The sequence below is a fragment of the Ambystoma mexicanum genome, chromosome 2p (assembly GCF_040938575.1).
Source record: "Ambystoma mexicanum isolate Mex_15411 chromosome 2p, UKY_AmexF1_1, whole genome shotgun sequence".
Lineage (NCBI taxonomy): Eukaryota > Metazoa > Chordata > Amphibia > Caudata > Ambystomatidae > Ambystoma > Ambystoma mexicanum.
The window spans coordinates 1,000,789,505-1,000,817,057 of record NC_090923.1 but is presented as its reverse complement, the minus strand read 5'-3'; the positions used below and the strand labels follow the sequence as shown (position 1 = coordinate 1,000,817,057).

At 46.6% G+C, this 27,553-nt stretch overlaps 1 protein-coding gene and 1 long non-coding RNA gene across 2 annotated transcripts in view; one reads left to right on the top strand and one right to left on the bottom strand.

The window, feature by feature from the left end:
* Positions 1 to 1,843: 1,843 nt before the first annotated feature.
* Positions 1,844 to 9,784, bottom strand: LOC138567008 (uncharacterized). The gene is made up of 2 exons (XR_011302082.1): positions 9,671 to 9,784; positions 1,844 to 3,852 (listed from the first exon to the last, which is right to left on the bottom strand). It is a non-coding gene; the product is annotated as an uncharacterized lncRNA (long non-coding RNA).
* A 158-nt stretch (positions 9,785 to 9,942) lies between these two features.
* DRAP1 (DR1 associated protein 1) overlaps positions 9,943 to 27,553 on the top strand; it is a 245,443-nt gene continuing 227,832 nt past the window's right edge. The window contains exon 1 of the mRNA XM_069644811.1: positions 9,943 to 10,074. Coding sequence (XP_069500912.1) covers positions 10,033 to 10,074 — 42 coding nt within the window. The 5' untranslated portion in view covers positions 9,943 to 10,032. The remainder of the gene's footprint in view (positions 10,075 to 27,553) is intronic.

Genomic DNA, 27,553 nt, shown 5'->3' with positions numbered 1-27,553 from the left:
TTGAAATGCTAATCAGGCTGCCCATACCCAGAGGCTTTTAATGTACCCATAGCTGTCGGGTGTCCGCTGCACATGACAGGGGAGGGCGGCGGTGGTAAGCTGTGTCCTCCCAGAGTACATGACTATTTGTCTGCTGTGTGGTGAGCGTGGAAAATATGTGTGGGAATGGCCCTACATATTTTCCAGAGGCTAATCTCCCATCATTTATTCTTTTTAAATAAACAAAAAACAAAAAGCCCAGGCAGGGCACTCTCCTGTGTGGATGGTGGAATTGGTCACTAAGCAATAATTGACTGCAGGTATCTGCAGCTTTACAAAGGCTTTTTAGACCCTCCTGCTGGTACGCTGTTGACAAAATTACAAACTGTGATGCCTCTTGCAAACTGTAAACCTCTTTCTGTATGGATAAACAAATGTGATAAGATCTTGGCCCGTCTAGAGATAACAGCTAACTCTGCTGAGTAGACCAGACAAAGTGAAAAAACGTTTATATGAAACTGAATGGATCGATAATAGAACTATGTTGCTAAATTACAGAATTTCCAATCACTTTATTTATGATATACAATCCTGCAACTCCCCACAACTATCCTACAGAAATACCTGTCGAAAAGGAGAAGGCGAATCTGGCTGCGTATAAAAATGAATTTATTTCCTACACTTGAAGTTTTGGGGCCAAGAGAGAAAATCCAAAGAGTTAAACGAATTTGCTGTTCCCGTATGATGGCAATAGAAACATTGTACCATTTATTAATGATATGTTCAAACACTATTTGGTCATTTTCACCTTTCTCTAGAGATATCTGGCGAGGTGAGACTCTAGCATGTTCTGCTTTGTGAGCCAACCCCAGCTTTATTAATAGCTGCAATGAAGAATGGAATTAAAAATGAAAGATCTTTTTTGTTTAGATATTAGAATGCATATCCTGTGTTTTAAGTATGTGTTTTTGTATAATAGCAACATTTTCTGATTCTAATGTTTTCTACTGAATGAAATATTGATATGAATTCTTATGTTTTTAATGGAAACATCTTTTTTCTTTCTATGATGAATTTTAAAATGTTGTCTTATTGAAAATTGTATTTGAGATAGTTTTTTGAAATTTGTATTGTTGTGTGGAAGTGGATTCTGTACTAGGTTTTTTCTTTTTTCTCCTTTTCTTCTTAAACGTGTGAAAAGTTTGTTTTCAAAACTGTAGCACACAATAAATAATTTTATTTTAACATTGCAATGGGGTACAAATTATTTTAGACGGGAGAAAGTTTTAAAAAGCAACATTTTTATTAAAAAATCAGGAGTCTCGCTTAAATCGGGAGGATTGGCATGTTTGGTATTGTAATACATTTTAAGGATAATGTATTTTTGGTATGAGGATGTATGCTTGAGATTAACTCTTTATTTTTATCTTGTTCTGACTGATTCGATCCCTTATGCACTTGTATGTGTTGTTGGGTACAGTGTATGGTTATATTGTATGTTTTATGAAAAACAAAATGATCACTACTAAACAGAATATAAAATGTTTTGTACCCATGTATATTTTTTGCAATATCCTTCTACTTCTCATGCTCATAACAAGCATTGGCAATGCTAACAGTTTTGGCTTTTGTGTAGGCATGGTAAAGGCTTTTGCCAGCCACTGTCATGGTGTTACTAACAGACCATTGATGATAGCAGCGCAAAATGGTGCAAGTTCCTTGGCGGCATATAAAAGCAGTGCCTGGCAAATGCATATTACTTATGGACAAGCCAAAACTGTTCGCTTTGCCAATGCTTTATTTTTAACAAGGCTCCAGTGAAGGACAGGTACATTGGTTATAAATAGAGTGGCTGAAGGCAAACCTGGTTAAGACATTTTTATTACACCAGTAGCACTTTTACAGCTCAAATGAAGTCATTATCTCTCAGAAGACTGGTTTAAAAAAAACACTGAAAGTCACTTGTAGCAAGGACTTTGATAGCAAGTCTTGATAAAGTTAGCTCAAAAAGTTCCCAGGAGGATGTGTTGGGGAGCGGGGCAGGAAGTGGATGAGAATGTCCATAGGGATTAGCATGGCCATTGGCGTTATAGTGTCCAGGCTCTGGCAGAGGGCCGGGACCCGGAGTCAAACCCAGGAGCCCACACACAACACATGGATACATTGCAGGGTATTAATTGCTGCACAGGCAACCGTGCACAACTTTTATTAACTTGGTGACACATGTCCCCACACACATGCCTTTGGCACGAGCCAGGGAGGGGCTTAAGTCACAACATCCGATGCCAAGGGTAAATGTTCAAACCACAAGATGCAACACTTCGATGTAAGTTTGAGTACATGCATGGCAAATATTTACATTACATATAACTACATACACCTTACTATCATATATTGGTTACACTTTTATTAGTCCTTGCATTTGGGGCAAGCTGGTAAAGCCGCACCCGGGTACACCGGGGGCCACGTCGGCTGCAGTTCATAAGATGGTGGCAGGGGTAGCCCGCTGTTGGTCACGTTCCAGCTTCTCGGTCTGGATGGCAGCAGGCAGCGAACTTGGTCGTGCCACACCTGGAATCCCTGGGGAAATGGCTGCCGGCTGCGGACAGGGCGTGCCCCATTCAATCTCCCCAGGCAGGAGTGTCTTTAGCTTGCGTCGGACCTTGCGGTGCTCCTATGTGTTAGTGGGGTAGCAGAGTGTTACTCACCCCCATATAGGCCCAGCCACACGTGCACCTTCTCCATGGAGGGCCGCAGATGGGTCATTGCTGGCACAATGGCCGTCCAGCTTGCAGGGTGGCAGGTCTTGGTGGTAGTGGGCCGGCCTAGGGGAGTTTGAGCAAGGCTCCCCCAGGCAAGAGTTAGTTGGCCAACCCCCAGGCGGGTATCACTTGTAGTGGGTGGCAGACCCCCCCCCCATTCTACCCAAGGCAGGAGCTTCTGGTGTGATTAGATGGAGGCAAGAGCCATGCCACCTTTACTCCCCCAGGCAGGAGTTATCATTATCTCGATGCGGCATCGACTGCGTCCTCTCTCTCCAGGCAGACATTATTTAATAGATAATACGGTGGAAGCCGGGCTCGCACTCGCCCCCCAGCGCAAGTTTGGATGGCGGCGTGTCTGGGTTGCGCCATCCTCTTCTTCTCCCCCAGGCGGGAGACTTTTCAATGAAGCGTGCCTCGGTCGTGCTCTCTGTCCTCTTCTCCCTGCGGCGGCAGGAGATCCCCACCAACAACGCAGCAGCAGGTGCTGCGCTGCTTCCTTTCTCCTTGCTCCAGCCGGTATGCCAGTCGGGAACTCCGAAGACAGCGGGTCTCCCTCACCCGCAGTGTTTGGCTACCCCACACGGGAGGCTGATAAATTCTGTTTTAAAAAAGGCGGCAGCGGAAACGTCCACGCGCCCTGCTGTCGCCATATAATGAAGATTACCAAGGCGACTAGCGCGGGTAGTCTTGATTCTATTAAAGACACGGAGGCGAGCATTATGCTTCACTCTTTTATTGCCACTTCCAATAGTAGCCAAAATTTTAAAACTGAGAACTTCAAAAAATGTAAGTTTTCTTCTGCTTTGGCAAACACAACTTCAAAATAGAAGGAAAACAGTCTATACGACCCAATCTTCAGAAAAAACTACAATCCCCCACAATCCTGCAAGGTCCTTGTAGTTTTGACCTCCTCCTTAGAACCAATCCGCTGCTGAATCAGTCCTTGTCTCACTTCCTGTCCCAGACTCCTTCCTCTTTCTTTGATGGTTCGAACCAGATTGCAAACTTCTGCGACATAACTGGAACTGTTATCCCAAACTTTTCAAACTCAATGCTTGCTTCTCTCCTCCAAGACACCTTCCTTCTCAACTGTTTTTGCTCTCTTCTCCTAGAACCAAATCAGAAATACAGTATTAGTGCGGGAGTACGCAATCTCTATTTACAAGACATCAACACAATAACCAGATTAATACCAACATATTAACATTCTTGCTTTAAGTCATCAACATTAATATCAAAGTGCTCACTATACCATCATTCCCCTTCCTCGCGTACAAGGGCGGGAATAATGCTCGCCTCCGTGTCTTTAATAGAATCAAGACTACCCGCGCTAGTCGCCTTGGTAATCTTCATTCTGTGACAAGACCGGAGGCGAGCATTATGCTTGTTCAAAGCTCTCCAACACCATCTTGGCCAAATAATCTACTGGTTTGAAATAAAAAGTCCTAAATGTAGATTCTGAAGACCAATCTGGTGCTTTCAAAATATCATGCAAAGACACCCCAGCTGCAAAAGCCCTGGAAGCCATTGCTCCCCTCACTGAATGCGCTCCAAACATGTTTAAGTCAACACCAGCCCAGCACGACTTCCCGAACCCACCTAGAAATGGTGGCTGTCGCTATGGCTTGAAAGGGCTTCCTACGAGCTATAAGCAACTGCCGCACTCCGGCCGGTCTCACACTTTCTGTCACTCTCTCATACTCTTTAATATAACACGCCAGACACAGCTTGGGTTCCTCTGGGAAGTAAGGATATGATATGATCGAAGAAGCGCTCTTAGTTCTCTGCGCAATCTGAAATGCTACTCCCTCAGGATAGAAAATCTTTCTATCCACTTCTAAAGCTTTCACATCAGAAACCCTTCTACAAGACACTAAAGACAATAGCATTGCTAACTTCCCCGATAAATGCTTAGCTGTCAAAAGACCATTGTCCGGCCACTGTTTGAATAGACGGAAGACTTTCTCAACATCCCACATGACTGAGTATCTGGGAACTGGCGGTTTCCTCAACTTCACTCCTCTCAAAAGTCGCACCACTGCGGGATGTTCTCCGATAGGTCGACCCTAGAACCTCTCTTGTCCCGCCAAAATAGCAGATCTATACACCCCCAGGGTTCTGAACGCTTTACCAACTGCTGCCATCTCTGCCAGAAAATTTAGCACCTGCACTAAAGGCGCCGAAATGGGATTAATACATTGCAGCTGACACCAACATGCCCATTTCTCCCAAGCGGAATGATAGCTCCTAAGGGTAGAGGGAGCCCATGAATCTCTGATACAATCTGCAGCTTCTCTCGAAAGGCCTGGCAGATCCCAACCTTCTCTGAAATCCTGCAGGCTAACAACCGCAACTCTCCCTTCTGAACTAAGGGATGTCTCTGACCTGACGGGTTGCAAAGCAGGTCTGCTTCCCATGGAATCAACCTCGGAAAATCCGAGGAAAGTTCCATCAGAGTCGGAAACCAAACTTGAGATTTCCAGCACGGCATCACTATGACTACCTCCGCACACTCCCGAAGTACCTTCGCCAGGGTCCTCATTATCATTACAAAGGGAGGAAATGCATAATGCAGAACACCTTCCCAACTGTGTGGGAATGCATCCGTCCCTAACGCTTCTGGGTCTATCCTCCAGCTGTAAAATTTCTGTAGTTGCGTGTTCAGCCTGGAGGCGAAAAGGTCTATCTCCATCGGCCCCCATAGCTCCTGCAACTGCTCGAACACTCTCCTGTGCAACCTCGAGTCGCTGGAGTCTGATAGGTACCTGGAGTTCCAGTCCGCTACGGAATTCTGGACTGCTGGGAGATACTCCGCCGTCACCACTAGCCTCCTTTGTAGGCAATAATGCCAAAAATCCTTCGCTATCTCCACTAGCATCCTCAATTTCGTACCCCCCAACTTGTTTATATAACGCACAGCTGATATATTGTCCATTCTCAATAGGATGCAACAATTCACGTTGTCCTTTGCTAGCGTTCGCACCGTGAACGAACCTGCTAATAGCTCTAGACAATTTATATGTAGCCTCAGCTCCTCTTCTGACCATCGACCCCCTGTCTGTATCTGACCACACCTGACGCCCCAACCGGTTCTGCTCGCATCCGACTCTATAATCATCTCCGGCACGTCTCCGAAGATGGCCCTGTCATTCCACGCTTCAATATTCTGAAGCCACCATCTCAGCTCTACTCTTCCTTCCTCGTCCAATGGAACTAGTTGGTGATATCTTAGACCCTCTTGCAGGTGTCTGATCTTCAACCTCTGGAGCGCTCGATAATGTAGAGGCCCCGGAAATATTGCCTGAATAGAAGATGTCAGAAGACCTACTAATCGCGCTAAACTTCGTAAAGAAATTACTTCCTTTCCCAATGCTAATGTCAGCTCCTTCTTTATACTTCTCAATTTCTGCAGGGGCAACTCTAATGTAGCTTTCCTGGTATCTACTACAAACCCCAGGAACTCCATCCTCTGTCTCGGATCGAGCTCCGACTTCTCCTGATTGATCAAGAACCCTAGAGAAGACAGCAGATTGCAGACCCAACTGACCTGCTCCTTCAAGACCCCTTTGCTTTTGGCGAGAATCAAAATATCGTCCAGATATACAATAATTCTGATTCCTCTGCTCCTGATAGCTTCCGCCACAGGCATCACCACCTTGGTGAAAGCCCAGGGCGCTGAGGCTAGACCGAAAGGTAGACATGTGAAGCGCCAACTTCGCTTTTTCCAAACAAATCTGAGATAATCTCTGAACCTATGGGAATGGTGAGATAGGCGTCCTTCAAATCTAGTCGCGCTAACCAGTCTCCTTTGCGAAGCAAATCTCTTAGGAGGTGAATGGCCTCCATCTTGAAGTGTCTGTAAATCAGCCACCTGTTCACTTCCTTTAAGTTTATTACCGGCCTTGACTTCCCTTTCCTGTGGATCAGGAACATATTGCTGTAAAAACCGACACACTCGTCGGAACACTCCTCTATAGCCCCTTTCTCTACTAGCGCGCACAGCTCTCTCTCCAGTAACAACTCCTCTTCCCTGGACATTCTCATCCTGCACGGCACCTTGTCCTGACGCGGCACACTCACAAACTCCAGCTCTAGCCCCACTACGGCTTGCAAGACCCAAGCATCGCCTGATATCGCGCGCCACTTGTCTATACACAATGCTGTGCGCCCCCCAACTCTGGGGTAGACCTCTTTCTGAACTCTTACCTCCGGCTGAACTGGGCTGTCGGAAATTTCCTCTGCCTCTTCTCCCACGGAAACTTCTCCCTCTGGCAGGAAAGAAGGCGTCGGGTTTTCTACTCTCCCAGTATTGTGACCTGGGCTCTTGGGGCCGTCTGGTAAAGGAACGACTGGCCGTGCTACCCCTGTAGCGGCCGGTCCCGGCGAAAACTCGCCCCGGAAAGATTTTACGAATGGACGATTGCGCTTTTTCCAGCGCTGTATATGTCCCTACAAAACGGGACATTTCCTTAACAAACGCCTCTCCCAACAAAAGGCCTTTAGCCGCCTGGCCTGCCTCATAACCGGCGAGGTCCCCTAACTTGTTATCGATCTTGATCAACAAACTCCTACGCCTCTCAGCTGAGAGAGCACTGCTAGCATTTCCGAGGAAGCAGACCGCCTTCTGTGCCCAGTTGGCGAGCGTACCTGGATCCACCGGAACACCTGTGTCCCTGGCCCTCTCGGCCAGGTCCATAATTTTGGCGAGGGGCCCGCCATATCCAAAACTTTGTTCTAGTAGGACTTCCAGGCGCAATCTACACCTCGTCTCACATCCTTTGTGGCCTTAAGTCACAAAGGTGACCATTTAAGCATCCAGCTCCGGTGTTTCCATTACTTTATCCGGAAGCTCTGGCCTCGGGCACTCTGCTCTCATCCGGAAACGCACCTCTCTCTCCAGAAGTTTACGAATTCTTGGGGCCATATATTGCGCCACTCTGGGGGAAGGAATCCAATCAGCGGACCTCGGATGCCTTATGCTATCTGGATCGAACATGTCATCCACTTCTTCCCCTTCCTCTGTGTCTTGACACACTGTGCCCTCGCTGTCCACCCTGTCTTCATCGTTGAGGTCCTCCTCGACCTCCTCCTCCTCTTCTTGTGAGTATTCTCCGCCCTCTTCGTTCGGTGTCCCCTGTGTTTAACACCCCTTGGGTAGGGGGTCTGAGGTCTGGCACCGCCGTTCTACCCAGAAAAGCCGCTTTCAGCTTATTAAAAGGGTCGGCAACCTCTTGGGGCTTTGATTGCACTCCAGACATCTGACCGGGGGGGGTAGAAGAGTGGGGCCTCTTCCGGGTCTTATCCACCCCCTTACTTGCAGCTGCCTGCTTCTCCGGCAGGCCTCGAGACGTGCCCTCACCAGGGCTAAGCTCTCTAACTTTCCGTTTAGGGACCGAAGTTGTGAGGAGGGATTCCAGCGCCTGTAGGCGATCCTGGATGGGTCTCACACCTTGCGATACCGCCATCGCCAGCGAATCTCCTAGGACCCTTTTAAAACTTAAGAGACAGGTCCTTGCCTGCCTCCCACTCCTCACTATAATCTGGAGTAGCCTCCTCCATCTCTTGCTCAGTATCTTCTCTTTTAATTATTTAATATTACTATTTATTCTTTTTTATGTCCCTTTTTTTTTATGGTGCCAATTGCCTATGCCTAGCAGAGGGCAGATAGGGCGAGAGCTTCAGAATGTCTCTGGCGCCGAAGTCGCTATGAAAAGCGATCCGCGCATGCGCGAATACGCCAAATCACGTGATCGCAACCGGAAAGCTGGGTGCTTTACTCTACGGTCGTGCGCGAGCGACTCGAAACAATATTTTATATTGTCGCGCTTGCACCTAAACTAACGCGGGGAAGCTCCAGTCGCCTACAGCGAGAAATATGACTCGCGGCTCCGGCGCTTCCATCTATCTACATCCCTACTACACGTCAACACCGAGCGGGCCGCAACTAGCTGGAAGGAAACCCTGCGCTCTCAATAGCACAACGTACTTCTGCAATTGTCAGTCCCAAACACTCACATTAACCGAACATCATTAGGGAACACTAAAGAAACACGATTTATCTGTCAGGAAGCAGCAAAGAGGAAGGAGTCTGGGACAGGAAGTGAGACAGGGACTGATTCAGCAACGGATTGGTTCTAAGGAGGAGGTCAAAACTACAAGGACCTTGCAGGATTGTGGGGGATTGTAGTTTTTTCTGAAGATTGGGTCGTATAGACTGTTTTCCTTCTATTTTGAAGTTGTGTTTGCCAAAACAAAAGAAAACTTACATTTTTTGAAGTTCTCAGTTTTAAAATTTTGGCTGCTATTGGAAGTGGCAATAAGAGTGAAGCATAATGCTCGCCTCCGGTCTTGTCATAGAATGGAGCCAGCGAACTCCCCCAATAGGGAGCACCAAGATGCCTCACTCAAACTCCCCCATTTGGGAGCAACCTTTGCTGCGCAGCAGTGGCGCGGCAGGAGTAGGCCGTGTCCTGGGTATCAGGATCAGCGGGGGGCTGCATCCCATCCTCGTCATCAGTTGTTATAGTGTCACGGACTCCAGCAAAGGGCCGGACTCCAGCAAAGGGCCGGGGCCGAAGTCAAACCCAGAAGCCCACACACAACACAAGGACTCATTGCTAGGTATTAACTGGCACACGGGCAGCCGTGCGCGCCTCTCATCAACTTGGTGATACGTGTCCCATGCGCCCCCACACACATGACTTTGGCACGAGCCCAGGACTTAATTCACAATATCTGGGTAGTCAGTGGGCGGGGGAACCAAACAGCACCTACAACTTTGTATGCCTCCAAATATGCTATTTCTATATAGCTGTACTCTAATGCAATAGATTCGGCGCATAAGTGATGTAATAGACAACACTAAACACGACCTTGTTTTATAATAACAGACTCCCCTCTTTTCAGCATGGCCAATTCCGTCTCACCTCGGCTTCTCAGACCACTTAAAGCGTTTGAGGTACGATGGAGATCCCGTTCCAACATGGCCGCACTTCATCAACTAGACTGGAGCATTCTCTGGATTCCTGACAGAAGTCGGCCGCTATTGTGACGAAAAGACCCCGGCAAAGATCACGCCTTCAGATTGGTCACATTTGTGGCACTTCCAGGCGGAAGACAAGAACGAGCTACTTTCCCGTTTAAGTCTGTTTTCTATTTCTTCAGTGCGTGTCCGGCGCTGGGACCCCCGCGGATCCCGGCTCCGTCCTGCAGGCGGCGGCGCTGCAGAGGCTCGTGTGGCGGCACCGGCAGCCGCTTCTTGTTTGTTGAGTGTGAGGCAGGGGGCGCCATGCCGAGCAAGAAGAAGAAGTACAACGCCCGTTTCCCGCCGGTACGAGTCCTTGCTTTCTATATGTATAAAAGCTTCCAAACCCAAGCCTCCCCATCGCTAGAATGTAAAAGAGACATTTCTTTCTGGCATTCCCCCTCCCCGGCCGGATTCCGATTTTATTTTTTTAGATACTACTTGGCCTGATGATAATGTATGTAGGTCCCCCACCCTCCATTGTAAAGCTTACTCCCGTCTTTCTGTATCCTGGCCCTTTTACAGAGGATCTCCCAACCAAACCATGAGGACCCTCCTCCTCCTCCCCCCCCCCGGTCAGACCCAATGATCTGGCTGCTTCGTATTACCCTACTTGCACCTATCCGGTTTCTTCTTCAGGCCCAGTCAAGACAAGTAGCTTATTCTGACTCTGAGCCCACCGAGACTCCTAGTGCATCCACCTCCTTCTCTTGAGATCTCTTGCAATTCCCTTGCCTCTTGAAACCGGCCCCTTTTGAAATGTTCAATGAAACCTCATCAGTCTCTTTTTGAAATCTCACACGCATACTACCCCTCACCAGGCTGAGCTCTTTTTGAAATCCCGCACACGGCCAATCCCTCATATGTCCCCTTTTAAAAACACACACGCCCCCTGCCACTCACCTACCCCTTTTGAAAACGAGCACGCCTACTGCCAGTCATCTGGCCCCTTTTTGATATCCCACACGCCCACTGCATCTCTTGAGATCCAGCCCCACCTCTTGAAAACGTGTTCCCTCTTCCTATCTCCCAGTTGTTTTCACTATTACGGTGCCCTCACCCACTCGCGCATTTTTTTACCATATGTTTTTCTCTGCCACCCTCCCAACTCACTTTGCCACATAATCTGGCTCCTCTTCCCATCAGTCTTCATTTTAACTCCCATTTACATTATACTTCTGGAGAAGCCCCCTCCACATCATTCCCAAATGGCGCATGCCTAGAGCTCTCATGTCGGTCCTAACTCCGAATACTCAATTATTTGAACCACCACCCAGATCAGGACACTTGGTTAAAATGAACCAAAATGTCATGTGTGTTCATTAATTTGCAAGAGAACCTTAATCTAAAATTGGCTGACTGGCAGTAATTTTAGGTCTCACTGGTATCTAGAAAGCTGTGTGTGGTCCTGGCTGATGTTTGTGTTAGTCTAACCTTTCCAACTAGTGTTTTTGTTGGCTTGTTTTGTAGATCCTTAGGTAAATCGATCTTAAGGTGATCTGACGGTGTTTCGCTGTACTTTGCAACACATTCATGTGCTTATAATACATTTGTTGAGATGGCAAGGCTGGGTGTTACGTTTGAGGAGTATACAAATCCCAGGGTTATGTTTTTGGGGGCAATAATGTTTTCATAGCACTTTTAGGATGGAGAAAATCGTGCTTGTGTACATTTAGTTTTGTTTGAACCTGTTATGCTAAAAGAATTCTTATACTGCTTCAATCAACATAGTGGTTTTATGGCACCAAGTCCTTGTCCCATTGGATGTATTATGTCGATGCAACTACCTGCAGGTGTAGTTGGTGACTTAGCAGTAGTGGCGTCACCAGGAATCAAATTTAGGAGGGGCACAGAGGGGGCCAACGACAAAAGTAGGGGGGCCACAGACAAAAGTGAGGGGGGGCGCCTATGAAAGGGAATGTGACATCACAAGCACTCCTGCAGAGAGGCTTTTGTGCACACTAACTACCCTCACCCCACTGCACCTCCCCACCCATCAGAATGTAGACCCGAAACCATTCAGTGACTAATGGCTCGTCATTAGCAGTTTCGTGCGCTCCATTCTGATTGGAGGTGCTGGTCTTAGCTGCATAGGGAGCTGAACTGTTTTAAATGTTGTGCTTATGAAGACTTATGACAGCCTGGGTTCACCATCTATTTCTGCAGAACGGTACACTATCCTGTTTTCAGCTCCTGTGTTGCGTTGACAGTGCAGAGAGAGCAGCCCAGCTGAGGTAGGGGGAAGGGACAAGTGGGGGCGCCAGGATTTCAGAGGGGGGACCCAGACACCCAAACATCCCCATTGACGCTACTGCTTAGCAGGGAGACATAGCTAAGAAGAAAAGGACTGTGTGGGAGAACGAAGACAATGGTGGTAGGCTACATAAAGGACGAGGAAACGTGTTATTGCTATCTATGTTTTATTATCCAAATCTAGCTTGTGTGTTCTTGCCTCTATACAATTTGTCTAGATTAGTTACTACTCTTAAACTTTCTTTGTCCTGTTTCAGGTCTAAGCTCTTTATTTTTACATTTGAGTTTTCTGAACATCTTTGAAAGTCTTTCTGGTAGTAGTGGATTTTCTACTACATGGAACTATGGTTCTGCTATGGGATTCCACAAATTCCTTTTTATTTTAATTCTTTTTTATTTATTTTATTTCTTTAATTTGATTTTGAACAGAAGATTTCACATTATATAGTACATAGTGTTAGCTCATGGTTACATAACGAGAGCAGAGTTTATAGCATTGTTATACTTTCAAACATTTTTAAACGTGACTTCATTCTCTGAATGTAACAGTTAACAAAAGAAACTTTGCACTCACTCACCCCCACTCCCCCCACCCATCCCCCCGTTGGTCGAGCAGACATCTTACGAATATTGTATTTGTGTGGGAAAAAGTGGTCATAGTTCTACTGATGTGGTGGTTTCTGAGTTGAGAGATCTGAGCTGTCTTCCTATTCATCTATGGATCCCTCCGACTTGCATTAAGTCCCGGGAGGTTCGTCAAATTGGGATTTTGAAGTCGTTTCAAGGTATTTATTTTTGAAGTCCATCCATAGTCTCGCATTGCGAAGCTTTGTTGTGCAGAGAGGCTGTGATCATTTCCATTGTGTAGATGTTGGAAGCTATATTGATCCACTCGTTTTTTCCCAGAATATTTGTGGATTTCATTTCATTACCAGTAAGGCACAAGCTGCCAGTATTAGCTGGGTGGGGGGTGATCAGTCCTTTGATTCTGTTCCAATCGTCTTCATTCTTTTCTAGCCCAAATAGGATCAAGTGAGGGTCGGCAACTCTTTGTATACCGTCTATTTCTTTGATCCAACCCAGGACCTCATCCCAGAAGACCTTTTATGTGCGAGCAACTCCACCACATGTGCCAGTAGTTGGCTATTTCCCCACATTTTCTCCAGTATCTTGGACTCATTGTTTGGAACATTTTGGAGAGCCTCAGTGGATCATATTGCCACCTGTGTAATAATTTAATGGCATGGAGTTAGTATTGGTTAGATATGGACATTTTGGATGCCGCTTTACACATTATTTCCCACTGGTCAGGGCTTATTTCGTCCACTATGTCTTTTTCCCATCTACTTCTCAGAAGGTCCGTGGATCCATCTCCTGCCTCCATTAGTTCTTTGTACATTGCAGATATGAGGCCCTTCATTTCGGATTTGGAATCTAGGAGTTTTTCAAATGGGGTAAGGTCACTTTTTAGTTTATCCTTCCAGTTTCGTTAGAACGCATTTTATCTGTATGTATTGGAAAGTGGACAGTGGGCCTATTCCTAAGGCCTCAGTCGGTTCCGGGAGTGAGATGAAGGAATCCTTTCTCTGCAGCTGCCCCACCCTCTCCAGGCCCGCCTCATACCATGATTGGAACCTTCCTACATTGGGGATGTGGTTGTTTATGCCCTGGGACAGTAGATGGCTGAGCGGGGATGGCCAAGTCTTGCGCATTTCTTTGCCTATTTGCCATATACTCCATATGGTGCTTAGTATTGGGTGGCCTTTGAGTGTATGTTGGAGCTTTTTATGCGGGGCCCAGAGCCGCTCTGATACCGTAGCTGGTGATAAGTAATGGTTGTTCATTTGAATCCATTGGAGGTTTTTGGGGTCTCGACAGTGGGGGATTAGAATGTGTAGCTGGGTGGCTTTGTAATAAGTTTGTAGGTCAGGGAGCCCTACTCCACCTTTTGTCTTTGGGAAGTGTTAGTGTGTTTTATGGGATTCTCGCCTTCTTCCCCCGCCAGAGGAACCTTATCATATTCTTTTTGCCCTCAATAAAGAATCCTTTTGGTATCTCAACAGGTAGCATTTGGAAGGGATACAGGAATCGGGGGAGGCATACCATTTTAACGGCACTAATTCGCCCTAACCACGAAATTGTGAGTTTGTTCCACTTATTCAGATCAGCAGCGAGAAGGGGAGGGAAATTGGCCTCATATAGGTTAGTCAGAGTTTTGGTGGTCTGTATGCCTAAGTATTTCAATGAAGAATGTTCAATCTTGAGGCCTAGTGGGGGGAATCTGGTTTCATTTTCTTCTTTGGATCCCTGAAGGGGACATGGTATCGATTTAGTCTTATTCACTTTGAACCCAGAGAGTTGCCCATAGTCTTCTAATAATTGAAAGGTACGGGGGATGGAAGGGTTGGTTATGTGCAGTAGTATATCGTCTGCGTAGAGTGCTACCTTATATTCTGTTGCTCCAAGTCGCATACCCTCTACCATGGGGTCAGGTTTCATTTTTTGTGCTAGGGGTTCTAGGGAGAGCGCAAAGAGAATTGCAGAGAGTGGACAACCTTGTCGGGTTCTGCGCTTCAGTTCGAACCATCTGGAGTATTCTCCATTTACAAATATTGATGCTTTGGAGGATACTTATACCGCCTGTATTCCCTTTCTAAATCTCTGCCCTATTTCTACTTATCACAAGACCGCTCTTAGGAATCCCCACTCCACTCTGTCGAAAGCTTTCTCTGCGTTTATCGATAAAAGGGCAGGGTTATCGGGGAGGGCGTGCGATGTGTGAACGAGTTGGAGTGTTTTGCGCATGGTGACCGCCCCTTGCCTTCCCAATATAAACCCAACTTGGTCAGAGTGTATTAGCTGGGGCATTAATATTTCTTCGTAATCTAGCAGCCAACACCCTAGTATAAATGTTGGCATCAAGGTTGAGAAGGGAGATAGGGCGGTATGATCCACAATGTTTAGGGTTTCTCCCGTCCTTGGGGATCAGTTATCAGTGCTCTTTTGAAGGAGTCTGGGGCTTCTCCTGTTTCTAGTATCTCGTTAAGTCATAAATGGTGTTAGTTGCTTGCTAAAGGTTTTGTAAAAGCCGGCTATATAGCCATCTTCCCCTGGAGATTTGCTTAGGGTTAACCATTTAATTGCATCTTGGACTTCCTCTTCAACTATTGGGGAGTCGAGCAGCTCGGCTTCTGAATGTTATTTTGGGCATGTTGATTGGGGATGGGTAGGAGTCGGTGTCTAATTGTCCGGGGGTTGTTTCTGAGGTATATAGGGTCTCAAAGAAATTGGCAAAACACTCTGGGATGGTGTGAGGAGTGTGAGTCGTGGAGGGGTTGTCATCAATTATTTCTTCTACCCTGCGCTCTTCCCTTTGTTCTCTAAGTCTGGCGGCTAGTAGTGCATCGGCCTTGTCCCCTTTTTCATAGAATTTCTGTTTGAGGATTTATTTTTATTCTAACCCAGGTTGGAGGGTGATCAAAGAAAGGGCTGTTGATTTGAAGTTGCGAAGACGCAACAGATTTTTATATATCTTTTTTGTATTTATATTTTTAATAAATTTACAACCATAACAGAAAAAGCAATACATAATCAATCAACTAGTCTTCAGCAAACTTAAAACTATATAGACCTATACATCGTAAGATTCATCACATTGGAATAAGCCACACAACAAAAATATATATAAACTGAGGATATAAAGACATTCTACGGTTATCAGTTCTAAAAATCTTCCCCAATTTTTTTTTTTTTTTTTGTCTTTCAAAAGGATCATTCTCTCCATTCTGGCCACCTGTCTCAAATCTGTAATTCATTCTGCGAACTTGGGTCTTCCCACATCTTTCCACTTCCTTAGGATAACTTTTTTTGCAGAATTGGATGCTCTGAAGAACCGACACCTTTGAGGGTATGTGAGATCAGCCAATAATTCATCCTTGTCCAGAATCGCACACACTTATATAGTCCTATTGCACATCTAGATTGAGAACCTCATTCATTTTCAGTGAAACCCTTCCTCCAAAAGTGCCTCAGTTCATAACACTCCCAAATCATCTGCTCAAACGTTCCTCTAGCATGTTTGCATCTCCAGCACGCCTCTTGAGTCAAGAAGGCCCCTAGCAGGTTGCCTTTCAGGTGTCCAAAATACTCTGTTTAAAATCTTGATCTGACGATTTCTCTCTCCCTGATTTAAGGTTTTTAAGGCCACATTTTTGCAAATGTTCGACCACCTATTCTCGCACATCTGTCTAGTGTATCTGACCATTTGACCAATAATTCAGAATTTGACTCCTTGTATTGACTCAGCTTCTTGTATACTTTAGAAGCCATATGGCCTTGTGATTTATATTCTTTCAACCAGGTATGCCACCCTTTATCTGCATCCGGAGTTTTGTTCATCGATAGTAGCTTTCTATATTCCTCTATTATACAGTCTAGGAGGCCTTTACTTGTAGACAGTTGTTTAAAGTTGAGGCAATTTTGCCCATCCACTAGATCTTCTACACACTGGATGCCCCCTAAGTAGCCAGTTAGGACAGAGAAGGGATTTCCCATCCAATTTTACGTCGGGATTCAGCCAGATTGAGGTGATGAATTACCTACCACATCCTGCTTGCTTTTCTTCAGAAGAGCTCTCCAACATGCTCTAATAAAAGTTGTTGTTGGAAGGCATTGGCAGCCTGCCCCATCGTAAGATGTAAGAATATCTCTAGGGGAAAGAGGGGCAGATCTACTGGTCTCTGCCTGCGTCCATTAATGATTCGAGTTTTCAATGAACGGCACTATATGCCTTGCACCAACACCAGATGGTAATTGTCAGTCTGAATCGCCCAAACCACCACTCCCCTGAGACAATTTTAGTTTCCACAATTTTAGACGGGGCTGTTTACCTTCCCATAGAAAGGTTTGAATCAAGCCCTTCACTTTTCTAACAAAACCCTTTTTGATCTGTAACAGAATCATATTCAGCGCATAGTTGATTCTTGGAGTAGACATTATTTTGATTGCATGTATCCTACCCCATAGGCTCAATTTCAGTTCCACCTTTTCAGGTCTGATTCCAAATTATGGGTAATACATGCAAGATTGACCTCCACCATTTTAGATACGTCTTTCGTCAACCAGATCCCTAAATAACGCATCTTTTCAGGACACCAATTAAATCCGTACGTACTCGTACTCGGATCGAACAGGAGCTTGACGCTGGCATTGCTTCTGACTTCGCCCAATTGATCTTGTATCCCAAGACTCGGATTGAGAATTTTATGTTTTGCAAAACCAGCAGCATGTCACCAGCATAGTGCCGGACCTTTTGCTAGGCCTCTCCAACTTGTATTCCTTCAATCTTCACATGTTCAGACAGCAAGAAGCTCCATAGAGACATATCCATTTGTTTTCACACATGCAGTTGGACAAGCGTATAAGAGCCTAATCCATTTTATCCAGTTACATCCAAATCGGAAACCATCCAGGGCTGCCAAGAGGTACTCCCACTCTATCCGGTCGAAAGCTTTCTCTGCATCCAACGACAACACCACCACCTCCTCTTGATGTTCTTTATTCTAAACAAAGTTAACAGCAACCTTCTCATGTTATCAGAGGCATGCCTCCCCTTCACAAAACCAGTTTGACTATGGTCTTATTGTCGGTGGAAAACATTCCATTCTCAATACAAGGGCTTTAGCAAATATTTTATTGTCCGTATTAATCATACTTATGGGTCTGTAACGGCTCATTAGCAATGGTGATTTTCCTTCTTTCAAAAAAGTTGAAATTGAGGCATGTCTTGTTGTCGCTGGTAATTGACCTTCCTTTAGAGAAGCATGTAACATGGCTAACATCAGATTGTATACTTCATCCGGTAGAATTTTATAGAACTCGGCAGGCAGACCATCTGGACCCGGGCATTTTCCTGAGTTGAGCATACTTGCAGCTCTTTTAAGTTCCTCCACACTTAGTTCTTTTTCAAGTTCATCCCTGGATTTAGAGTCAAGTCTTTTCGGAACACATCCGTTCATAGTTCATTAATCCCTCCTTACTTACATGGATCTCAGAGGAATACAGTTTGGAGTAATACTCCCTGAATATTGCGTTATTTTTAATAGGTTCATATGTCACAATTCGATCCTCACTTTCTATAGCACTGACTGTCTTTTCACTTTCTAGTATACATAGACGATGGGCCAAGAGTCTATCGCATTTTTCACCCTTTTCATAGTATTTGCATCTAGTTCTAAATGGTCTCTTTATTCTTGAAGTAAGTAAATCTTCCAACTTTTCTTTCTTCTTTAACAATTCCAAGGAACTCTCTGCAAACAGTTGGGGGCGTGGCTAAGGAGCCATGGACTAGGTTGTGTTTCCGTACATCTCCTGATGATCCTACAATATCCTGCATGAGCACCCTTGGAAACTGATACATTCCGGCTATAAACATCACTGCTGCTGTGGGAACAGGTGGTGCACAAGTGGGGCTTACTCCGGTGAAGAATAAAGGTACAGAATGGCAGATACGACGAGGATCGCCTAGTCGGATCTGCGATGCAAACAAAATGGCACCCGTGAAACAACTGAAGACAAAGGGACACCTCTGAGAGCCGATGAAACGGGACTGGAAAGTTTCCGGGATGGCTAGCTGCAGCCAAGAATGCCGCACAACATCGGGAGTTTACAGCCGCGCACGACAACTGGATACCTGAAAGGGACTATTTTTTCATTGGGACTATTTTGCCACTCGGGCGTGGCCAGGGAAGGATACTTAGATACTTGCCTGGAACTACTTTGGGGGCTATTTAAGCTACGCCCAGACAGTAGCTCACGCTTCGCGTTGTTCTGCATCCAAGCAGCTGAACGCTCACCGTGTCTGCTCCTGCATCTGGTCTCCAGCCACGCCCGCCTCGATCCTGGAACACCTGTAAGGAAAGAAGAGAAGAGAAAGGTGAAAACCAAGAATTTTATCAAACTTCTTGCCTGCATCCGGAACCTTCACGCCAGCGTTCCTGAGAAGACTTTCATTTAAAAGCACCGCGTTGCTCGCTGCAGCTTCACTCACCTGTCCTCGGGAGTTCTTCTGGCTCCACCGCGACTGTCTGCACCGGTCGCCACATCTCTGCGCCTAGGGGAGAGAAGAAGAGACAAAAGGTGAGCAGAAGGAACATATGAGGAAAGCCTAATTTTCCGCCATAACACTTACCGGTCTTCTGTTGGTGGACCATTCCTCATTTCGGGTCGGCGCCGCTTCGTTGGCACCCCGGCCCCTATGGGGAAAGGACAAAAGACATTACTGGAGGAATATAAAGACATTAAGAGGGATCGTCCCCATCGCTAACTCACCTGAGTTTACCATCGGCAATTCAATCCCTCAACGCATCGCCTTCATTCTGCACCTGAAATAAAGGACAGATCACAGGTTAGGGAGGCAACAGAAAAGGAGGCTCTACACTTGAACTTTTGTAATCTTCATACTTGCGGCGTTCCGCTCGGAAAAGTCAAGTGGATTTTGCCAGCGCCATTCTGAAAACCAGTGAAGTAACTGGACAAACACGCGCCCCTGCACCAGAAGCAGGATGGAGAGTTCATCCTTTCAAACCATAAGGTGAGCTTCAACCGGGGATTTCGGAGGAAGTTAGAGAAGAACGAAGGGGGGAGCAAGCGCACTATTCTGCAGACTGTTAATCCCCTTTCTCATCTGCAGAAGGATATTCCTACGGGCCAGACAAGCAAGATTTGAGGGTCCTGTTCAGTCAGTGTTCCGAGTTCTGCGCATCACGCTCGAAGAGGCCACAGCAACCCAGACTAGACCAGCGCCTCCGTGGGAGTCAGGTGAGCGTTACAGTATCTGAAAAAGGATGAGGAGTGATATAACATTATTACAAGAGACCCACCTCCCCAGGGAGAAATTGGAGGCGGTCAAGAAGAAGTGGAGGGGGTGCCTGGTGGGAGCCACATACTTGGCCTACGCTAGAAGAGTTATCATCTGGGTGGTGCCACAGGTGCCATGTCAGCGGCTTCAGGTTATGGGTGACCCAGGCGGCAGATTGATCGTTGTGAAGGGTATATTGGAAAACCGAGAAGTGTGTATTGTAAACTTATACGCCCCTAACTAGGGCATAGCAGCTTACTTTAGGACCCTATATGGTAAAATCGGCTCTCTGCTGGGTGGCGGGATCCTTTGGGGAGGAGGCTTTAACTGTGTACTTAATCCTAAGGTTGACAGATCGGATAGTAAGATGGACAAACCCACCCCAGCAGCAAAGGTGCTATAGGCCCTCCTGAGAAACTTCGACCTAGCTGACGTCTGGAGGCAGCTGCATCCAGTAGATGAACAATATTCGCATTACACGGCACCACATGACCTTCATACAAGATTAGACTATGTGTTTGCCTCCACGGAGTTGGCAGGAGAGATGAAAGGTGCGGAATACAAAGCCAGGGTGCTCTTGGACCACTCCCCCCTGGTCCTGGAGTAGCGACACCAACCTCTCAGGGCGCGGATTCCCACTTGGAAACTCAGAGCTGAGGCTCTGCAGGACCGGGGATTCGGGGAGGATTTAAAAGAGGTGGTCATTGAGTACTTTGAGATAAATACTGACAGTGTCGGCTCTATGGAAACTGTATGGGAGGCGTTTAAGGTGGTTTTATGGGGGGTTGCCATATCGAAGTCTAGGGGGCTCCAGGGGGGCATAGAGCAGGAGTTGAAGGGAATTGAGGAGGAGCTAGAGGGCAGGATGCATAAGGGAGGCACCTCTAATGATGACAGACAGGACAGGGCAGCTACAACAAGCTAGTGGGGAATGCTGGGACAGGTTATGCAAATTAAGCTATAAGAAATATGTGGAGACAGCAGCAGGGGGAGATAAGCCGGGCAGGTTGCTGGCCTGGCTATACAAGAGCGAGACGCCACGAACGGTGATCAGGGAAAAAGGGGAGGGAGGGCGTACCCAGAATACCCAGGAGGGGGTGAATGAGGAGTTCCTGAGATTCTATAAACATCTTTATGAGGACCCAAGCGGTTCAAGAGACCATGAAATCCAGGTAACACTGGAGGATATGTGTCATGACCGCTGCCTCCGAGGAGTCAGACCCAGCCCAACATCCTTGGAAGCAGGGTCACAACTTCCATTCCAGGCACCAGCCGGTCCCCACAGGGGCCTTTTGGACCTTGTCCTGGCGCCAGTGGCGCCAGGCTCATAAGGGAACCCAGTCCCGGCACAGGAAGCGCCGGGCTCATATTGAGAGGAATGGTGCTTGGGTGGACCTACCTGCTGCAGACCATGCTGCTCACTTACTTGTAGGATGATATCCTCATCCATTCCTGGCTGGAACTACTTTACCTTCTGGGTGTGGCCAGCACCACTCCCTGGGACTGGATACTGGAACTGTTCTGGAAGCTGGAACTTCTTTCTTGTCTGGGCGAGGCTGTGGAAGGAGACACCTAAGCACTCCAGTGGCCTATTTAAACCACCCCCGATCAGTGCAACGTGCTTCGCGTTATTCTGCACTAGCAGCAGGACGCTCACCGTGTCAGCTCCAGAGAATCTTCAGCTTCTGCATCTGTGAATAAGAAATCTTCAGTCTTACCTCCCGGAAGATCAGTCTTCAGTCTTCAGCAGCGTCTGAAAGAGAACAAGGACACCAGGTTAGGACAAGACAAAACCAGCGCAGCAGTTACCTCGTCCATCGGAGCATCCCGAGGCCGCGTGCCGCACTCTTCATACTCCGGCAATCCTGCGGAAACAAAAGACATTGGTTAGTGAACCTCCGTGATTATTCTGCTTACCTGTGCCACGTACGCCTCGATCTTCGTCAGGCGCTGTTTGTCCGCACCTGCTAAAACAAGAAGGACATCATTAGGGGCACTGTACGCCATCACTACTCACGTGCCTTCTAGCTGTCATCGGCTTGCCCATTCTCCGGCACGTACCTCGGCGTCCATCTCCACGCCGACTGCTACGGCTACCTGAAAAAGGGGAAAGAGACATTAAGAAGTGCATTTAACTTCGAATAACATTCTTTTACTTACGTGCCTTCACGAGCTCCGGCATTCTTCTCGCTTACCTTATCTACATACCGGACCTGCAATGGCGAGAGACATTTAAGGGGTCATATAAATAAAACTCCATATTCAAGCAATCACCGTTCGTGCAGCTAACGACGGCCTTGCTCCCTGACTTCATCCTCTGCAATCAAGAGGCTGGGCAATTAACCAGTGAAGCAACTGGCATCAGCACCCCTGCACAGACGCAGGATGGAGAGCTCCGCTTTCACCTATATAAGGTGAGCACATTCAGCCTACGAGTAACGTGGGGAGTCCAGAAAAGGGGAAGGTCAGATTGGCCAACCAGACATTCATTAACCCCTTGTTCTCCTACTTGCAGACACCTCACCCTCCAGGTCAAAATTACGGTGAGGAGAGGGTCTATCCAGGGTCTTACCAGAGGCCTGCGCGTGACCCTAGAAGACACTGAAATCTCCAACCCCGGACCTGCGCCTCCGAGGGATTCAGGTGAGCGTTACAATATGGACCTACCCACCCTAGATGAGGCAGAACGAGCAGACCTGGATGCCCCTATTACAATGGAATAACTCAAACTAGTGGTTCGCCACCTGCCCACCTGTAAGGCCCCTGGGTCGGATGGGCTTCCGAGTGAATTCTATAAAACCTATAAACAAGAGTTGCTTCCCCTGCTGCTGGCCATGCTTAACAAGTCGTACGAGCAAGGCAGGCTACCGGAGACCCTGCGAGAGGCGGTGATTATTCCGCTTCTGAAGCTGGGCAAGCCTAGCACGGACTATGGGTCGTACAGACCCTTATCGATGCTCAATCAGGATAGTAAAATCCTCACTGCTGTACTGGCAAATAGGCTTAAGGCCGTCATTGGTAAACTGATCCATACCGACCAAACTGGCTACGTCCCGGGCAGGAACATAACAGATAATCTCAGAAGACTGAATCATATCATTGACCAAACAAAAGAAGACCCAGGTGGATTGGCAATAGTTTCACTAGACGCGGTCAAGGCCTTCGACTCAGTGAGATGGCCTGGCTGATGGTGACCTTAGAGGGCTATGGAATGGGGCCGAGGTACCTCAGGTGGGTGAAAATGTTATACAGCTCCCTGATCGCCAGGGTCAAAACGGGTGCTATCATATCGGACAAATGGCAACTAAGCAGAGGCACTAGACAGGGCTGCCCATGGTCGCACATGTTATACATATTAGCGCTGGAGCCACTGGTCATCTGTCTAAGACAGCAATACGAGGAGGTAGGTGTCCATACTGCGGGTGGCATGCATCTTGTTTCTTTATGTGCGGATGACATACTGTTGTATTTGCGCTACCCAGAAGAGAACATGCAATACATTCTGGACGTGATGGAGCAATTTGCCGTTCTCTCCGGCATAGCGGTTAACCCCAAGAAGTCTAGCGTGTTCCCCCTGGGGAGATACAAGCTTGTCCTACCCGGGAGCTTGCCAATATTACCAATACCCTGGCACACCAAGTTGTTCCGATACCTCGGAATCGACATATACCATATGGCAGAAGAAGAACATATATGCAATACGGTAAAAGCAGTAGAAGGAATTAAAAACAGCATGAGATTCTGGTCCAGGCTACCCCTTGCTATGATGGGGGGAGCTGCTCTGCTTAAAATGGTAACGCTAAATGGATGGGTAACCCCTACTTTGCTTGCAAGAAGGGGAAGCAACTCGCAATACTGAACAAGGTCAAGCCAGCGGATGTGAAACTGAGTTCACTTAGGAAAACATGGTTCCAACAAAAGTATGAAAGCAGTAACCCAAGGTCAACTCCACTGATCACCCCATACAGACCACAGGAAAGGCTTTAAAAACTGAACAGCTATTTGAGGGTTTACTGTCATTCTTCCCCTGAATTGTTTATTGGCATTGAATTGTTTGTTGCCTCCCTCAGTGACCAGCACTTTTTCAACACACATTGCACTTTATATCTCTGTATGTTTATTCCTGTGTGTTTCCTAACTATTTAATATTCTCTTAAATTTTTATTATTTTGGTCAAATTTAATTTATTTTTTTTTAAAGCCTTTCCTGTGGTCTGTATGGGGTGATCAGTGGAGTTGACCGTGGGTTACTGCTTTCATACTTTTGTTGGAACCATGTTTTCCTAAGTGAACTCAGTTTCACATCCGCTGGCTTGACCTTGTTCAGTACTGCTTGAAATGGTACTCTTGCCCAGACTGTTGCATTTCTTTGTTAACATCCCGCATGTGATCCCGAGGCGCTTTTTCGCTAACCTCCATAGCCTGTGTAGGGGCTTCATTTGGAACAACTCCAGGAACAGGGTGGCCCTTTGGAAACTACAAAACTCGTGTGACAGGGGAGGGATAAATCTGTCAAATTTTGAGCTATACTATCTAGCAGGGCAGCTGCAGTATGTAGCAAGATGGCTGTCCGACGAGGAGACGGCAGAATCCAGGCTGCTGTGCGAGGATCCGACCCCCTTCTTCCTCAGAGCTGGTGTGGCTGTCCAAGGATGGGAGATATGGCACATAGCGTGGCAGATAGCGGGATACCCGGTTCCGTACTCTATGCAGGTGCCGCTAGCAGCACTATGTGGAGAGGATCCCTAGCTGATACAAGGGGTCTGCAAGTACTGGGAATCAGTGGGCCTGGCCACCCTGGGAGACATATGGCTAGAAGGGGAGGCATTAGAGTTCCCGAACCTGATAAAAGATATTGGGGTGCATAAGGGGCAGTATATAACTTGCACCAGAATTGTCAAGAGTGTGAGTGAAGTGGCCGACAGTGGTGCTCACCGGACAACCGGATGCCACCATGGAGGCGATATATTTCAGAGGGTGGGCATGAGATTTCCCGCATATACGAGCTGTTGGGGTCCAAGGTGGGGAAGGAATTGAGACAACTGTGGGAAGAAGAGGTGGGAGAGTCCATGTCGGATGGGCTCTGGGAAAGCGCCCAAAGATATCATAAAGTGTATCGGAATGCAAGGCTCCAACAAATCGAATTATATGCTACACATGGAGCATACCTCACCCACAGTAAGATCGCCAGATTTGGTGGCCAAACGACTCAGAAATGCCCTAGGTGCGGGGAGGAGGAGGCTGGGCTACTACACAGGTTCTGGGCCTGCCCTGAGGTGGGGAGAATTGAAGACACGCTTAGCAGGAATCAGTATTACACTGGAGGTGGAGTCGGCCTGGGCATGCATGCTGGGGGGATTCCCTAGGACACGCAACTTAAGGCACATAAGCAAAATGAAAGGCCTAACATACATCCTGGCCAAACGAAGGATAGCAATGTGCTGGAAGGCAGCCCAGAGGCCAAGGATAGAGTTGTGGTGGGCTGGCCTCTTAAAATGGGCAGAGGCAGAAACGGCTGTTTGGTTTGACACGGTTTGCAGGGAAGGGGAGGAGGAGGTAGGACCCCTAATTGAATGGAGGCAGCTGGTGGCTACTATGAGAGCCCCCCCAGCCCCCCCAGTCCGATCAGAGTGATGCTGATACGGATAAAGATACGACGATAAACCCGCCTGAAGAATCACAGGCTGATGACAAGGACATATTGGCTCAGGTTGGGGGTGAGGGAGTTAACGGGACTGAAGAATGCCGATTGTAACGTTATGATGAATTTGAATATGGAAGTCCCAAGTATTGTAATGTTTGGTGTGTTATATAAAATAAAAATTGTTTATGCAACTGTTCGCAGAGAGGTTTTTTTTTTTATTTTGTCCAAGGACCTAGATTTCTTCATTTAGATTTCAAATCTCATTCTTTTGCATTTTCTTTTGCTCAAGAGTCCTATTAGTATTAGCATACCTTTTTTTTTTAAAAGTCCTCCCACACTAATTCAACCTTCACTTCTCCTGACCAATTCTCCGCCACAAAACACTTTTCCTCTTTCACTAGCTTATCAACTATGTCGTTGTTATCAAGAAGAGTCACATTCAAACTCCATGTATTGGTTTTAGGCATTGGGTAAGTCAATTTCAGTTCCAACGAAATGGGAGCATGATCTGAGATTGTAATACTTTTGATATCTGCTCCGTTGAAACATTGTGTGCATAGACCAGACGTCAAGAACGGATCAATTCTAGAGTAAATTTTATGTCTTGCAGAGAAAAACGAGTACTGTCTATAATTATGTTTTGGATTTTTTTTTGTACTATAAATTAAACCTTTCGATTTCAGGGAACATCTGAGATGCTAAAGTTGAGATACTTCAATAATAGTATGCTCCCACTTAATCTTTTCTACCCCCAAGTGTATAAGATATTCCCCGATGTTCAACAGTTTTGTATACTCTGCCATGTTGGGTTACTAGGTAACTTTTTGAGATCTCCATGGGGTGAGTTTTGATTAGTGACACGTAAACTGAGCTTTCTTATTAATATTGAGGTGCAATATCACAGATTTGCTCATTACTTTCACACCTGTTAAGGAGTGTTGGCTATTCAAGTTCCCACTTCAAAGTAAATACAGTTTTTAGTTTGGACTCTAGCGCCACCTATAAGCCTAAACTATAGCATACGAGTTCACGTAGGGGGGGTATGACATGTGAAGTGGTACACACAGCTTATTGGTGTTTGGTTATTTACCCACCCGCTGACTGCCAATGGCCATGCTAATACCCATGGCCAGACCCACCAATTGCATACCCCTCCGGCTCAAAACACATCTTCCACTGATCTTTGAGTTCAATCTTTCAAGCTTTAGCCTGCTGTCTAATTTCTAAGGAGTCTGAGAGTTAATGGCTTAATTGCAGCTGTCAATTGCTACTGAGGTAATAAAAAAAATTCTTAAAATAGTGTGCCTTCAACCACTAGATTTATATCCCTTCCTTGCACTGAATTCCTGTTAAAAACGAGCACAGACAAAGGAAACAGTTTGGCATGAGGTACTAGATGGGCATTTGCCAGATACTGCCATGGTATGCCCAGGAGGTCACTTAATTTTCCAACTGTTGTAATCTTATGGCCAGGTATGTAACCGTGCCTGGCAAATTCCTATCACATATCAACACAAGAGCCCAAACTGTTGGCTGTGCCAATGCTTGTTATTGTTGCTGTCTCTGTTGGGTAAGATTTTCACAGAACTGGTAAATCTTCCTGACCTGGGTCAACCCCAGAACTTTGTGCTTTATTAGTGGGATATTTTTCCTTAATACCTCAGTGAGGGGGGAACCCTTTTTCCACACTCACATAATCTTTAATTCATTTTATGGGTGTCATTTTTAAGACTCTCCATAGTGTTTTTTTTTCTTCTTCTTGGCAGTAAGTGCTTGTTGTTGCTGGGTTGCCCTAGGGGCTCCCCATTTTGCTAACCTTGAGAGCACTACAGTTCCCAAGGGTAGAATGGATCTTTGTATCCCTTTACATTTTATTCTGTGAAGCCACACCCCCCACCTTATGTGGAGTGCTGGGGAGATGCAATGTATCCCCTTTCACACTAAAACTGTAACAATTCTGTTAGTGACAAGCTTAATGGCTGGTGGTAATGGTACCTTGTATTAATTTGGTGCACCTTTACCGCGGGCTGT